Source organism: Tyto alba, unplaced genomic scaffold (assembly GCF_018691265.1).
Source record: "Tyto alba isolate M040663 unplaced genomic scaffold, T.alba_DEE_v4.0 Super-Scaffold_23, whole genome shotgun sequence".
In the NCBI taxonomy this organism is placed as follows: Eukaryota; Metazoa; Chordata; class Aves; order Strigiformes; family Tytonidae; genus Tyto; species Tyto alba.
The window spans coordinates 3736997-3754555 of record NW_024881297.1 but is presented as its reverse complement, the minus strand read 5'-3'; the positions used below and the strand labels follow the sequence as shown (position 1 = coordinate 3754555).

General features: G+C 41.2%; 1 protein-coding gene across 1 annotated transcript; it reads right to left on the bottom strand.

Annotated features, from left to right (window-relative positions):
* Positions 1 to 2680: 2680 nt before the first annotated feature.
* LOC122153781 (actin-related protein 2/3 complex subunit 5-like) lies at positions 2681 to 3189 on the bottom strand. Its single transcript, XM_042796793.1, has one exon. It carries the CDS (start codon positions 3187 to 3189, stop codon positions 2734 to 2736), a length of 456 nt encoding a protein of 151 aa, XP_042652727.1. The 3' UTR covers positions 2681 to 2733.
* Positions 3190 to 17559: the final 14370 nt, after the last annotated feature.

The following is a 17559-nucleotide window of genomic DNA, read 5'->3' as shown; positions in this document are numbered from 1 at the left end:
GTTACAATCTGTGCAATCAACCCAGAAATCAAGATGGAGACTGCAGGCTGCAAATACTCCCAACAGGAGAGGATAGGATGAGGAAGACTGGATAAATGTTGTTGAGGAGTGGGAGCCACTACACAGCACGGAGGCTGGCAGAATGATCCAAGACTAGTTAAGACTGTCCATGTCCTGCCTTTGGATTAAGAATGACTGCCTAGTAATTACCAGAGTAATTACCTAGCTGATTATCTGCCAGGTATTGCTTTTCTTCATGCTGCTGCAACAGAATGTTAGCTGACACTGGCAACAAGAATGCTAGCTGGGGCTAATATTTTATGCAAGCTGCAGAAAATACGAATCTTGAGATAAAATGGATTTCATCCCTCTCCTCTGTGTGCCTGGCAGTTAGGAAGCAGAGGTCATCCACCTCTACACCATTAAATGTCTTGTTCCAATGTCTTGGAAGTCTTTCAGGGAAGAGTCAAATCCCGCTTCATATAACACAAGACTACCTGCTCCAAGTAGCTGAAAAATTACTTTTATCTACCAAAAATTGTCAAATTACTTCCCTGAGGTAATTAAAGCTGTTAGAATTAGAACTTTTAGAACTGATAGAGATAAAAACTAAACTGAGCTCTGATGACTAACGTAGCAGAGAGTGGGCTTTGCTTATGTGTGGAGCACTTTAATAGCAATAATTGTTAATGTCCTGTTGTTGTAACATAAAAGGCCATGGATTTTAGAAAGACAGCAGAACACAAGATGAAATGCACAGAAATAAAACAAATGGTCTATGTGAATCATCTGTTGTCTGTGAGTAAATGGTTGGCAGCAATTCAGTTTGCTTACAATCTTGACAAGCATCTCCCTCTCTGACAGAGCAACTAACATGCCTCAGCAGTAGCTGCAGAAGTAGCCCAAAGTGATTAAATCTCACTCTTTCTTTCAGGAAATCGCCTGTGATGTCTTGTCTCACAACTACATTATGTCTCATTATAAGTTCTGTCTCCTATATAGATTGGACTTCAGTTTAAAAGTCCCACAGAGCATCTGCTGTTTAAGGTTTCCTATCAATATGCTGCAGATGACAGCAATATGTTACATACATATTATTGGAAATTTGAGCATTTTAAATCATGTCTTAAGAACAGTTGTTCTGTAAGTGGAAACATCTTTGTTTCTATTTGCGTGTTTTCCTTACTGGAACCAGAGATGCTGAGAGCTCCTTTTTGTCACTTTGCTCTTAAAGGTGGAGAAGTTTCCTTTATTCAGTGAACCTAAACTCCTCCAACCTAAGGCAGCCACCACAATAACTTGCAGAGGCTGAAGAAATCCCGATTATTTTAAAGACAATATTAAAATAAAGGGAGATTCATACTAAAAATGCTAGGTTAGTGTACATCAAGTTGTCTAAGGACTGTTATGATACACAGGGGTCCATAACTCTTTAAACAAAAAGCAACTGTTACCTGGGCTGAAATAGTGAACTTGTCTCATTCTGAGAATGTTTGAAAAAAACATTTTTTTTTTCTTCAATGAAGCACATCCAAAAATTCTAAAAGTGAATATGCAGATGACTTTAAAGTAGAAACCACTTGGAAAAGTATTTTTAAACAGCAGCCATTTAAATTGATTTTCCTAATTTCTTATCATAAATATTGAGTTACTGAGTAAGTCCAATACACACAGCAGTATGTCCTGAGGCTTTTGCTCTGATACCATTTCTGTTGCTCACAGAAAAGCAGCTTTCATTTTTACCAAAGCTTTTTTGCCTTTTTTAATTCTTAAGCTTTTAATCACAAGCTAAGCTATCTTGCAGTGCTGGGCTGAATAAGAGATCCCACCTTCCAGGGAGCCTCTACGTAGACTGAGATCCTGATTCTGGACCAGGCTGCATGGGATGGGTCTTGCAGAGGAGTAAAAATTCCCGTCAGACATGGTCTCATCACGTCAGCACCTCTGATGGCCACAACACAGCACTGAAGCACGAAGGATGCTGCTGTTGCCACCTTACAAAGGATTTGGGAATTCAGTCTGTTCCTTAGAGTCATTGGCAAGGCCAATTCTGCCTTGTGGCTAGGCAACTGTTGTGGTTTGAGCCTACTCAGCAGCTAAATGCCACACAGCCGCTCACCCACCCTCCCCCCACTTGGGAATGGGGAGGGAATCAGATGGGCAAAGGGAGACTCACGGGTTGAGATAAAAACAGTTTAATAACAGTAACAGAATAATACACTGACAGCAATATCAGCAGGTAATGTACAATACAGCTGCTCACTACCCGCCGACCAACACCCGCCTGCTCCCAGCCAGCAATCCCAAACACCAAGGCCCCACAGCCACACTCCCAGCAGTGGCAGCCTCTCCCAGCCCTCTCCTGCCTTTATATGGTGAGCATAATGTCACATGACAAGGACTATCGGCCAATCCCGGCCCAGCCCTCCAGCTGTGCTCCCCCCGCCCCCGCACCCAGGTGAGGGCTCTGGGGCCTGGGGAGCCCCTGGGGTCTCTGTGCTGCAGCACTCCTCCAGCTACTAAAACAAACAGGAACTCTGTTCCAGCCCGAACCAGGACAGTATAAAAAAAAAGAGATCACGATATGCATTATTTATCGGGTACGAAAGAAACAACGAGAAGGCAAGCTGAGAGACAGGCGCTGCCCACGGGGCAGCAATGGCATTCAGTGGTTTGGTTTTTGCACCAGCAATTCCCACGCCGTGGGTGGCGGACAACCACTCGCTGCTGGATTTAAACTGTTTTCCTGGCAGTTAAAACGCGGACAATGGACCCTACTCCTCCAGCATCCAGGGCCTTCTCATGCCACTGCAGCAGCACAGCGCTGCTGCTGTCCGAGGGGCTCTCAAAGCCTTTGTAGATGTACTTCATCAGCAGGTCGACACCGTTCTTGTCCAGCGACTGCACCGCCTTCTCAATATCGTTGGCTTTGAAAGAGATGAGGACCTTCAGGACAATACTTTCTGCGCAATCCTTCACTGCCTGGTTCTTTGTGTTGATCGGAGGGTTCTTCAGAGCCGCCTGCAGCGCGGCCATCATGTTCCCTTGCCGCAGGCACGAGTCCACCTCGCCCTCATTGGGCCCCGCTTGCCCGTCGCCTCCTTCCTCATCATCCACGAACTTGTTCTCGTCGTACTCGTCCATGTCCACCCGGCGGAACCGCGCCGATGACACCGTGTGCTTTGCCATGGCCACCCCTCCGCCGCTGCACCACCGCCGTGGGGGCATGCGATCGGCTCGAGGTTATCTAGAGTCACCAAAGCTGCCGGGCGGGCCCGGGTTGGTTTTGGTCTGATAAATGCACGCATCCCCGGAGGTCGGTGCTCGTCGGCATGTATTAGCTCTAGAATTACCACAGTTATCCAAGGAGTGGGAGAGGAGCGACCAAAGGAACCATAACTGATTTAATGAGCCATTCGCAGTTTCACTGTACCGCCCGTGTGTACTTAGACATGCATGGCTTAAGCTTTGAGACAAGCATATGCTACTGGCAGGATCAACCAGGTATTGGATGCCTCTCTCCATGGCAGTCCACTTACTTAGATGACATGTAAGATCTTCCTTGAAGGGATATCTGTCCCTCACGCCTGACAGTAGTCGTCTCCAAAGGCTGAGTGTTTGTGTCTTTCTTCCAATAATCTTGTCAATGCCTGCATCCCTGGACAGGGATCCCAGTTGCCTGGCTTCTCTACCTTCTAATTCCACACTGTTGGCCCTGCTATCCCAACATCGGAGCAGCCAGGTAAGGAGGTGTTCACCTGGATGGCGGCTGAAATCCTTTCTCATGTCTCGTAGTTCACTCAGGGATAGAGATCGGGTGATTACCACTGGCTCTGCCTCCTCCTCCAGTTCTTGTGAGGGCCCTGGTTCATCATCATCTTTTATAATGCAAGGGGATTTTTTAGTGTATTTCTTCTTCTGTATGGGAGCAACTGATACTGTTGTGGATTGATGCTCCAGTTCACCTGCAGTACTTATCGTAGGGGTCGGATTGGCTGCAGCGTCGGTCGCCTGAGTTGGAGTGGCTGCAGTGCCTGGTGGGGGTGTCGGAGTGGTTGCAGTGCCGGTTGTTTTGCTCGCAGATGCAGAGATGTCTTCCTTTTGAGGATACCGCATAGTGGCAAGCAGGGTTCGGTAGGCATGGGCCAGGCCCCAGCATGTTGCAATGATCTGCATCTCTCTTGAGGTGTCAGGATGACAGCACACCTTTTCTAAATATTTTACTAATTTCTCAGGATCCCGCACTTGTTCAGGGGTGAAGTTCCAAAACATTGGAGGCCCCCACTGTCCTAGGTACTTGCCCATGCTACCCCACACTCCCAGCCACTCATAACTCTGCAACCCTGGGGTAGACCTCTGGGTGGTATTCAGAAACAGTTGCTTAACCCGAAACAGAACCTGAACCACATTCAGGAACACTACATCTTCCAGAAACAAGACAACAACATTAATATGAGCATTCCATGGATATTCAGAGTTCTCAGCATTCTCAAGTATACTTGCAAGTATCTTGGAGAAGGGGAAGATGGAAAAAGGTATCTCCCCCTTGGGTGGGCTTTCCGAGGAGAAAAGGTGGAGGGTATAGTTACTAACCCACTCCAGTAGGTGCCCCATAACTCCCAGGACCAAAGATTTTATCATGCCATAGATTAGAGTTGCATAATACAGCAAGGCAAAAACCTTAATCCAATTCCCACAGGTAATAAGCAACAACATGGGGACTACATATGGTAAGTAATGTGATGTATAACACAACTGCAGCAACAAAATCCACGATTTTAGAAGCCAAGCAAATGACATTATAACAGGATGGGCAGTTGGCATTATAACAAACTTGATAGTACCCACAGATCAAATTGGTTATTATCTTAACCCTTCGTGCCCCACGTTGAGCACCAAAAAGGACTGTTGTGGTTTGAGCCTACTCAGCAGCTAAATGCCACACAGCCGCTCACCCACCCTCCCCCCACTTGGGAATGGGGAGGGAATCAGATGGGCAAAGGGAGACTCACGGGTTGAGATAAAAACAGTTTAATAATAGTAACAGAATAATACACTGACAGCAGTATCAGTAGGTAATGTACAATATAGCTGCCCACCACCTGCTGACCCACACCCACCTGCTCCCAGCCAGCAATCCCAAACACCAAGGCCCCACAGCCACACTCCCAGCAGTGGCAGCCTCTCCCAGCCCTCTCCTGCCTTTATATGGTGAGCATAATGTCACATGACATGGAATATCAGCCAATCCCGGCCCAGCACTCCAGCTGTGCTCCCCCCGCCCCCGCACACAGGTGAGGGCTCTGGGACCTGGGGAGCCCCTGGGGTCTCTGTGCTGCAGCACTCCTCCAGCTACTAAAACAAACAGGAACTCTGTTCCAGCCCGAACCAGGACAGCAACTTGTAACTGGCTGCCGCCAGGGAACTAAAACCAGCCGTTGTGTCATAGGCATGTTGTAAAGGAGCTGAAACTTCAGCCTTGAAACGGGGCCTATATATGGCAAAGAAACATTTTCCTTATCAGATAAAATACAAATATGATGATTAGGGATTTGGAGTGTGACACCAATGTATTTTATATAGTTTGTTGGGATTTTTTTTAAACAAAGTACTACTGCGGGCAACAGACATGACCAACTGTGTTCATCCCAAATGTTCCCATGTCTGATTTCAAAAATAAATGTTCAAAATTCTATTATTACACCACTGAAAGGCACAAACTGACATGTGAGGAAAGGACTTTAAATCCCTCCATTAGCACTGTGCATTCCTGAACAGCCACCAGTATGCACTGTCCCCTCATGCCAGTTAATTTAAGCTGTACCTACTGGGAGTATCTGTAATGCTCTTCTAGAATACATTACTCAGAAGTTGTGAGGAATTACTGTGAATTGGTACTATACAAATGAGTTTTTAGAGCAGACTCCTATGTTAATAAGGAACTTCCATTTCAGATATTGAAAGGCTTTAGTAATCAGATCTGTACTTGATTATTATAGTATGTTATTAAATGTAAAAATGATTTTAGTTTTCTATTTTCTAGGCTATGTAGTACTTCAGACATTAGAAAGAAGAAAGATACATAAAGTCTTCTCCTTCCCTTACGAGAGATAAAATCCTAAAGCTTAACATTTCTCCCTAACAGAGCCATCAGTAGAAAATGTCAGAGCAGCATGTTTCACAAACCAGTGACTGCTGCATACATATATTTACCTTGACAAAATGCAGAGTTTATTCAAAATGACCATAACCACTCAGGTGAAATATGCTACAGATGTTAGCAGGGATGAACCCAGCTGGATTTCACTTATGCACAGAGAAGTCCTTTAACAGTATGTTACGATTTGATGATAATCAAAATGAAGTAATATCAAAAGGAAGTCTAGGAGAGGAGACTGTAGCATGGTGTGAAACCTGTTTGTTCTCCTGTCTGCCTGCAGAAGGTGCAGAACTCCATTAGTGTACCTGGCTGGCACAGTCATTCATACACAACTCCCTTTTGAGCACTGATGATTTGGATTAGTGCCTTCTACAGATCCCTCATGGAAACTTTATTCCAAGTCCTAGACAAGCACAGGAGAAACAGTCCTGGCACAGAGGATTAATAACGTGTAGAGATGCATGACAAGGCAGAAAGGTACTGTGTCTTACCCAAGTGTGGTACAAGGCAAACAGCAAAACTTTAGCTGAGACCTCCCATTCCCCAGTTTTACCATAGCACTCTGCCCGGGAGCAATTTATAGTGTACTCTACATAATATTCAACATTTGCTACTCTATTATACATTTCATCAGAAAAAAACAAGTAGCCCACCAATACTCCATCAGGAGTCCCTGCTACTCCACATGCAAGCCAACTCTTGGGTATTTTTGGTCCCAGTTCCCCTCTTAGGTCCAGCCAGGGACAGGATTCGATCTTTCTTACACAAAATAAAATGGAACAGACAAAAAAACAGAAAAAAGGGGAGAGGAATAGAAAAGAAAATGCTTTTTGGAACTTTTCAAAGCTTATACTTGTCTGAGAATTAAAAACAGAGAGAGTGAAATAAACAGTGATTGGTGAAAGACTTGTGCAACGTTGCCGACTTCCATTTCAATGGGATGGATTTACATTCTCATCTGAGTTCATGACTGGTATCTCTGACACAGAATGGCTGTGCTGCAAAAGAGGGAAGCTGCTGATGCTTTGGAACGGACATGCTGTAGGTGGACAAGAATAACTACTTTCCTGGTTTGCTATCAATAATCCTTTCTTAAAGAGACACAAAAGAACAGTGTGCAGTATCAAGAGAGAAATATTTAAAACGTATTGAGTGATGTACAAAACCATGCTCACATGCTCACTGGTGTTTTAGATAGGGGAAATCTGGTGTTACATTAGCTACTAACTACAGCTATAGTTACAAAAAATGCTTGTAGGATTCCTGCTTCCCCACCACCACTACCCAGTCATTTGTCTCTCAGCTATTTTCTGTCAAAGCACAGAAATCAATAGCGGCACACTGGTAGAACCCAGATTGGTCTGAAGATCCAGCACATGGTATCCAGTCAGTCAAGTGTGATGGATTTAATTCATGCAGCACTTATTATTCCCAAGCTTTGCTTGTCAACAGGAAAAAACAAGTATAGATCTGAAAAGCAATCAGGCAGTTTTCAGAAAGACAGATCTTGCAGTGGTTCCACTCCCACCCCTTCCCCCATTAGTTTATATTTCTTCATTTTAATTTCTGTACTTCCATATCAATAACACTGGCATCATAAGAAGAGCAGCTATTGCTACATGAAGTCTATTAAATTTTCTGGTCATTTCTATAGCACATGCACAATTCTTTTCACTATAGCATGATGACACTATTCTCTGATGGGCAAAGACGATAAATTGTGAATCCAGTATGATGAAGCATTTAAAATACTAAGGATCATAGATGTTAACATGCAGACCCCTATCAGAGTGTTTTGGTCTACATTTTCAGATGGCTTCCCTTTTTCAGACAAAGACAAGTATTTTGCTTTGTATTTTCACAGTTAGTTAATGGCCTAAATCCTTTGGCATGAAAAGCTCTGCATCTAAACAGACATTTTTCCATATGAGCAGTAAGGTCATTGTGAATGCTAAAGTTTAAACAAGACTCCAGGAGAAACTTGAAAAGTCCACAGAAACCCTTAAGTGTTACTAATCACAAAGAAACCGCATCCATTTTAGCAAGTTTTGGGAGCAGCCATTAGGTGAGGGCTGAAACAATTTTAAGAAATTGTCCTGTCTTTATTCTTCCTCAAGCATTTGCTTATGTTCACTGGTTGAAAGTGGATACCAAGATGTATGAACCCCTGTAATATAAAAATTCCTATATTATTCTAATTGGTGTGCTGGTATGAATTAGCCTGCTCACTTCTTACTGGGACCCGGCTTTAGAGAAGCTTGTCTTCAGTCATTAAAAAGGAATTATTTGTGTGCTGTCGAAGATGTCACAGAACAGGTAACACGGGAATTTCGCAGTCCTGACATTAAGACATTTATAGCGTCCAACTGTATTGCAATACTTACAGCTCTAAGACCGAGCTAGGTGCTGTCAGAGAGCAGGAACAGCTCATTCCACAATTCCCACCCGTGGGTACATACGTCAGTGAAACCTTGCTTTAGGTCAAGGCAAGCCACGGGCACACTGTTCTTGCCATTTGGCAAGGGAAGGGCACCCAGGCCACAATGACACCGCACTGCGCTCTAGGCAGCCTGACACAGTCTGAGATGTGATGAGGCATGCATTTACCTCTTGGATCACACGTGGCTGCTGAAACCAGGCAGAAACAATGCTAGAACTGTCAAAGCTGTTAAACAGCTGAGTCTGACAGCCTTTCCTCCTTCCACTTTCCCTCTGCCCTAGTTGAACACAGTTAGGATTGTTCCTCTCCTACTTATTTCTGCTTTCTCTCTGAATATTGCTATCTGTTAGCTAGGCAAGGAAGTTTGTGGGCAGTCATCTTGTCATTGAATAGATACCCTGTATTTTATGCTATTTTTGATTTGCATTTGGTACCAGCTAGCACTTCACAGAATAAGCTATTTCACATGAGCTGTTTCTGAAATTGTCCAGGATGGGCACCTCAGGTGAGAGAGGCTTTGCACTGTAAATTAACACCTATGCTTCCTACCCATTATCACATCTGTGAGAACAAACCCTGCTAAAATTCTTAACACTGCCATGTAATAAATCAAAGCAGAACAGGAATTGCATTTTGCACAGCCTAAATATTATGTAGGGCTTCCAGTGCTGCTACAGTATGAATGACAGCTGTTGGAAACAGCGGCTTTCTAACAGCCCTGAAAAGGTGACTTGTTAGTGCAGCTTCCTATTTTAAGCCAATTTTAGGAGTTATTTTCCCAACTTCTACTAATGTAAATGGCATTGCAGAATAACAGTTTAAGATTAATCACATGTATCAGGCATACGCTTTCACTGATGCTTCAGGGAAAGTCCCTAGTTTTCATACTGTTTCATCTATCAAGTTTTTTCTTTTAAGTGTTGGATCAGGATATGAATTCTTGGTTTTGACTGCTGCTAATAACAGGGTAATAAGCTTCATCTTGGAAATACTAATCTATGTTCATATGTCAACTTTAGGTTTCTATTTGGCAATCTGACTTCCCGTTTGTACACTCCCACACGCATGGCTGAAGGCCAAGGTTGCTAAACTAACGTATGGCTACACTTGCACTGCTGTTTGCTCTGCAGCAAAGCATTTCCAAGATGGCAGTGGTGGGGCATGAAAAGAAAGAGAAGAGTAACACTTTTTTACTGTGAATGACGAATAGCATACCTGATTTTATGTAACTGCCATCATTATTTATCATATATGCAGACTCAAAGGCATATACTTTCATTTACAGACAAGAAAAAAAGAGGTTTCTGACTTCAAAATTTTAGAAGTTATGGCTGCAATCACTTAGTCTTCTCCTTTGTATATCTCACTTAGAAGGGCTGGAATGTCTCCATTACAAGGCTGGTGCTCCAGGAGAATGTACTTCATGTGGATTTCACTGGCATGACACACATGAATGACATACAGTGTTTGATTTTATTTTATGTGTAAAGAAACAGGAACTCTTAGGCAAACAAGCTCTAAGTATTTTATTTGGATTTATATTTTAATATATTTTATTTCAGTGTAAGATTATATTTCAATGGAAATGAAATTAAGTTAATATGCAGTGAGACATGAAAACAGATTTTTGAATGGACAAGGATTAAAAGGCAATACTGTTTGCACTGCATTGGAGGCTGAAGATTACTTTAGGTTTAGACTGCAAATCAAATACCAGAATCAATCATTCAGTTATCCCACTGAGCAGAATATTTTTTTTTTTCTGAGAAACATATTCCTCACCATGTTTTGAAAAAAAAATAGTAAATAACTAGGGACATTGTACCAAACCTCTAGCATACTCCAAAATCTCTACTTTCAAAGATGTTTCAGAGATGCCAGGAAAAGGGTTGCTATAATTTCACATACAAGATTTTAAATTACTATGGTGATGCACGCTTGTATAAAATCATAAAATAAAGTTTTCCCACTAAGTTAGTGAAGATTTCTGAGTTGTTATTAACCTGACTCCTAGGCTTGCTTAAAAGTGGAGTTTTCAAGAATCAGAGTCATTAATAATTTCAGGTTCTAAATAAAAGTAGACAGGCCGCTACTGTCATCAAACCAGACTTCTCATCAGCTATTTGAAATAGTGGATCTACATGGAAACTCAGACTAGGAGGGCTCCAGTCATTTCCACTGTCCCATGACAGGACAGTTACAGTTAGCACTTTCCTTTAGCAATTACACCCAAGATATTCTTGACATTGTCTCCTATTAAATTTCTGATGATAAACATTTCACAGGTTCTATGTATAGCTTCTTATGTGTAAAGAAACAGGAAGTCTCATTGGTAATCTATTTCAGTGATAACTAATCTTTACTGAGAGAACTTCTTAATGCTTAATTTTAACCTTCCCTTTTTGCAGTTTGTGGTCCTTTATTTCTTGCCCAATTCTATTTACATCCACAGAAAACACTGAGACTAGATTATTCCTTTTTCTCTTGTGATCAGTTTATTCAGTCTTTCTACAAAGGATGCCTGAATATTGCTACTTCTTTTTCAAACTCTCCCTAATGGCTGAATGCTAAAGCTTTAGTGGAAGGAGCTGACATTTCTGCTTGTAACTGAGCTTCCAGGAGCTGCTTTGGGGGCTTCAGCCTTCAGCACCAGCAACACCATTAGCACTCAGCTGAGAGGAACCAGGACATTTCTGGTCCCTAGCACCCCCAAAGGCTGCTGAGATTCTTCAGGGTAGAGCATAAATCAGTCACCAAAATCCCATGGCAAGGACTAACATACCTGGCAAAGTAGGAACACTCAGTATGCCACACCATGATGTTGTTCTCGGTCCCTGCCAGTTGGGCCTTGATGAAACCCAAATCAAAGTAACTGGTTACATCAGTACTATCACCTCACAGCCTTTAGCAAACAAGGATTTTCATGCTCTTCAATAAATGTCACTGATACTGTTAGCAGTTTCAATCGCAGACTGAGCTTATCTACACACAGGAGATAAGCAGGCACTTCTTTATTCCAGCACTGGGGAATATGGGGGATAGCTCCACCAAAGATGTGTTCACCAACAGGTAAAAAGCACAACATATTTACACACTTTTTCAGCAGAGTCATGGTTATATAAGATCAATTAAATGCATAGAATGCTCGCTTCTTAATTTGACCTCTATAATGATTGGCTTTCACTTACCTCACTTCTATTCCTATTCTACAGAAATTATTGGTCAACTTTACTGATTGATTTGAATACAAAGAGGGGATGGTAATGATTAGCATATTCATGTTATCTCCTGGAAGTCATTATCATATGCAAATGTCTCTAATGTATGCATGGCCATGTTGGATGGGGTTCCTCTGGTGGCCGTCCATAGTCTTCCTCACTGTGTCCGCTGACTGAACTCCATCCTTGTGCATGCTCATTTCATCTTTGGCTGATCTTCCAAACCAAAACCAGTCTCTTCTTGTACCTATTGTTTTGACTCAAGGTCCATAACTGGTACCCACTGTTTTACTTCAAAGTCCATAGCGATTCCTATAGTGATCAAGGCAAACACCATACTAGTTACCTGTTCCTAAGGGCCTTAACATACCTTATATTCTCACAGCTGCTATAACTCCATTTTAAAATCAAAATCATATCGTAGGATTCAAGCTATTTTATTAGGGTGACTGTAACAATACCACTTCTAATCTCCGAGATGTAGGCACTAAACTTTCACACCCTCCTCCCTCTTGCACAGGAAGATTCCTGAAGTATTTGTTCCAAGGGCTGGATGGTCTTCAGGTAACAGACTTTAGGATTGTAGGCGATACAAAACACCTCAGGCCATATATAGAGGACTCCTGTCTGTCTTGGCTTCTGAATAGTGATTTCACTTTTTGTAACAGTTATCCAAACGTCATGATTGTGCATCTTTCTACCATCCAGCATCACTGCTATGTGTACCAAGAACATAGAAATGATTCACAAGAGTGAATAAGAAGTCACATAATTAAAAATCACTGTGGGAACTTCAGTCTGGATCAGAAATATGCATCCTGAAAATTCGCATCGTATTAGTTCTATTAACAACAGTTTTCAAGTCTGTATCAACCTATCATTAATCTTGTGTCAATAATTCACATGGAAACATGCTCAGGGTTTTTCAAAGGCAGGGCAGGATCATAGGAAGGGAGATCAGAAATGGGTTTCAAAACCACAAGCACTCATTTATCACATTCTCCACAGCCACAGTGAAGCACACAGTGTGAAAATAGACTAAAACCAGGATCCAAATTTAAAATTTGCTAGCACTATGGTTTTATCTTCACTCTCCAGAACAAACATAGTGAACAAATGGAGGTTACAGGCAGCCAGTCAACAACAGCATTATCTTAAAAAATTAATTCTTGCTTCTTAAAAAAATTACGTTTTCTTTTTTCAACTATTTCCTTTATTTATGTAAAAGACTGTACTATTCTGGCCCCGGTGAGCCAGCAGTAGACAGCCTGAAACAATAGCACCAAAGGAGGTGTGAACTTCCCACCCACTCATGAGTTGCTCACTTTATAGCCTGGATGTGTTTATTTACATGCTAGCACTATTAACAAGTAAGCAAAACACAAAGGGATTTTTTTTTAAGTCAGCTGGGCTTGTTTTGGGGTTTTGACAGTGAAGACACACAAGGTAAAACAAAACCTAGCAGACAAAACAAAACCAACCCAGATGTCCCGTGCCATTTTGGAGGAATTAAGGAAAGGGGAAAAAGAAAAAGAAAAAGAAAAAGAAAAAGAAAAAGAAAAAGAAAAAGAAAAAGAAAAAGAAAAAGAAAAAGAAAAAGAAAAAGAAAAAGAAAAAGAAAAAGAAAAAGAAAAAGAAAAAGAAAAAGAAAAAGAAAAAGAAAAAGAAAAAGGAAAAGGAAAAGGAAAAGGAAAAGGAAAAGAAAAAGAAAAAGAAAAAGAAAAAGAAAAAGAAAAAGAAAAAGAAAAAGAAAAAGGAAAAGGAAAAGGAAAAGGAAAAGGAAAAGGAAAAGAAAAAGAAAAAGAAAAAGAAAAAGAAGAAAAAGAAAAAGAAAAAGAAAAAGAAAAAGAAAAAGAAAAAGAAAAAGAAAAAGAAAAAGAAAAAGAAAAAGAAAAAGAAAAAGAAAAAGAAAAAGAAAAAGAAAAAGAAAAAGAAAAAGAAAAAGAAAAAGAAAAAGAAAAAGAAAAAGAAAAAGAAAAAGAAAAAGAAAGAAAAAAGAAAAAAAAAAAAACAGAACCGAAAAGAAAAAAGTGTTTCCTAAACTGCTGCTTCTGAGCTTTTATCTAGATTTAATGGATACATTAATTCAATTGATGTGCAGTTTAGCCAGCCGGCAACACATGAATACCTTCCACAAATGGTAGGATTTGCCTTTTTTTTTTCCCCTGCAGAGCTGTTACCACAGATGTGAGCTTTTTCCCCTTCTGCTCTTTTCCTTCCCCCCATCCCCCTCTGTGTAATATTTTAGCAAATAATGAAACGTAGTACACGTCTCCAAACAACCAGGCGCAATAATGCTGAAGGGGACTGCTGCCGACTCTATGCTGTTGTTTTTTCCTTAGCTGTGTCAGTCTCTTAATGCAATTCTTTGCTGGACAAATCTTAGTATCATAGTGACTTTCAAATGAGTAGCCAAGAACAAAAAAAAACCAACCTGATTTCTTTACCTGGGATTGGCATGATGTCTGAGGATGGGCAGAAAAAGCACCGAAACTGGATGTTAGGAAAAAAAGCATGCGGGTAGAGAAATTCTTAGGAAAAGAGGAAAAAAAATGTAATGAATGCTAAAATAAAGCAAAAGAAAAGGAAAAGACAGTAGTGGAAAGGAAATCTGACATTTAAACCTAGGCTCCTGGCTGGTGCCCATGGCAACTCCACTGACAAGTTGGTAAAAACTATTCTCTCCTTTGATTGCTTTCAGGGATAATCCTTGCTTCTCTTTCCTGGGAACCATGACAGATTTTCTCTCTTTAGGGACGGTGCTGGAGTTTCTTTTACAATGGCTCTAATAAATAATGGAGTGTTAATGTCCTTTAGGATGACTAGCTGTGAATTTGATCTGTTTAGGACACATTTTCACACTTATATACAAGTGAGGCATTATGTGGTAAGGAATACAGGTATCTTCAAATGCTTTATATCATTTGTTTATGCTATTTTAAAAATTCTAGATGGAATCCAGCATTAAAAAAAAAAAAAAAAGAAATCATTTAAGGGAAACTGACTTGAATTGCTCCATTGAGCTCAGCATGTGGTTATTCACGGTTTCTAAATTTAAATAAGGTTTCCATCTGCTCTGTTGTTCAAGAATCTCAGGGAAAACTATTAGAGAGCAAAAGAGGGGGAGGAGGAAAGCAGGCACACACATATTTATGCAAGGTTATGCTTTATACATGGAATAATTCTAAAGATAACACAGGTCCTGCAGCGTGCTGGGCCTTTATTCAAGACACATAGCCACATGCCTCTCCTTTGCTGCAGCAGTTGGGCCTGGAGCTGGGGAGCCCACAGTGGCACACAGCATCCCCGGGGGCTGCCCAGCCCATCCCACCGCTCCTCAGGGGCTCCCAGGTGCACTGGCAGCCTCACAGAGACAGTGGAAGGGGTCTCTTCCTCTCCTAAGCGAGGAAAGTCTCTCTTCAGCAAAAATCACGCAACTAAGAAGCCAGAGGAATAGCATTAACAGAACGTAGATATCTACCAGGGGTACCTCTGAATCACAAACAAAGTGAAACCTGGCCTTGTTCTTCCAAATAAAGACAGGACTCGGTTCCAGCATTTAATTCAAAACTGTCTCAGCTACTGAATTGCTACATGGACAAAGTGGCACTTGCAACACTCACTAAATATTCCAATTATCTTGCATTCTTTGGAGGGGGAAACAAAAAAAACTAAACCTACAGCAATGAAATGAAATTATCAATAGTGCAAAAAATTCCTTCAAAGAGCAGTTTGTGAGGGAAAGCCTAGCCCCCTATGCCCCTTCCTAAACATGATGCACTGTTCCCTTGTTTTTGCTAAGGGGAAACAGGCTGTCTTGGAACAAGAATGGAATCAGCTGCAGGAACGAAGGATCTCTCATATGGACCTGTTGCTCTTATTTCCTCACCAAAATATAAGCAGCAACTTTAGCATTTCCAGTAACTTTGACCACATTAGGCAGAAGGAGGAGGAATGCCCAAAACTGTATAGCCTGTACTACTAAGTCAAAGTCAACACGATAAAATGCACACAGAAATCCCAAGCAGCATGGACAAGATGCACAGTTTGAGCCCAGAGGAAGGAGGAAAAATATGGTGGAAATAAGTAGCAAACTGTGTATGTTTAAAGTGTGTCGTAAGGTTTTATATTGGTTTTAGACTACAAGGTTTTAATATATTTAATGGGTGTGACACAAATGTGGTGATATTACATAATGTAGAAAACAATCACATCTATGAGGACACAGAGGAGCCCAAGAAAGCTAGGCAAAAAAGAAGCAGGAGAGCAGATGGAATTGGTTGTTAATAAAAGCAAAGTAATATATAACCAGTAATCGTAACTTAAAACTATTTGCACTTTCCGTGCACTTAAATGAGTTAAGCGCCCAAGAAAAGTAAGAGAACACCATTAGGGACAGCTCCACGAAAATCTCCTGTCTCTGTGCCACAGCAGTTCTAAAAGAAAATTTCTCACAGTGGGGTTGGTAGGAGCACATAGGTGTCTTAGGATTCTAAAGCCTTTCCTTTCAAAACCCTCCGAGAATAGTTAAGAAATGGGCTAGGAAAATAGTTCTGCAGTTTTGTTGTGTAAATCAGCGGTGCAGTTTTTTGCAGAAACATTTTGTCCATTTCTTTTTGTCAGTAACAGACACACACATGAAGTCTGGGGGGGATGGGAGAGAAGACTCTAAAAGGATCGATTTAAATGATTAAAGGAATGCAGACATTTCCACATGAAGGACGATTAACAAGTTATGGGGCTGGTCTCTATGTTCTGTCTGTGCAACACTCACTATAATGTAACACAAATGACAATAATAACGAGCAGGGGGAAGAAGAGATCAGTACTGTTCTGATTAAAGAGGATACATCTTAGGGAAGCTGTGATACCAGGCTACAAAGTACTGTGCAGATAAGCCATGCATTTTTATGGGCCTTCTTATAACATTAAGATCAAGGAGGAAGTTTAAAAGCAAAACATGTAAAACTGATACAATGCGCTGCATAATGAACCCATCACCACCATCGCTGAAGGGAAGGGTTTAATGAGGCTTGAAAAGATGTATGTTTTTACAACTATGAAATACATAACTCTTTCTAAAATTGACAAAAAACTTTCTTAAACACAATTATGAAATACTACAGATAGGATGAAGGAGTACCTCATTCTTCAGGTGCTCATTCAAGAAGGTAGTCAAGGATTAGCTTAATTTTTACTTGAGGATACTTCCATGGAGATCATGATGATAACTCACACTCAAAATTAGGCAAAAACTTATGCAGTCTCTAAAAGTTGATGACAAGCTGATGAGAGGGCAAGAGGCAATTGCAGTGTGGGTAGTCCATTGCTCACACTGTCACCATGCTTTACCTCTCGTCGATAGCAAGATTTTCTTCCCTCAGAAGCCGTAACTGCTCCAGAAACAGAATATTTGACAAGATGGAGCCCAGATTAATTTTTCCTGAATGGCTTTAAAAAGAATTTAGTGAATGGTAACAGATTTGAGAAAATGTGCTTGCCTTTAAAGCAGAAAGAGGTTTGACAAGGATGGAATAAATAGCCTGGAAAAAACAGATGGTATGGTGGTTGTGACGGACCATCAGAAATGTCTTACTGCAGCTGGGATGCAAACTAAGTGTGTCTCAGCATTCCTACCTTCTAACAGAGACACATCCAACAATTATGCAAAAAATGCTTGTTTTTCCTTACAGGCTTCCTGCGGTGTAGCCATAACAAATGACTACACAGTCATAAATTAG

Excerpts from the sequence above, each read along its gene's own strand:
- LOC122153781 (XM_042796793.1), bottom strand. The coding sequence starts at position 3,189 with ATGGCAAAGCACACGGTGTCATCGGCGCGGTTCCGCCGGGTGGACATG.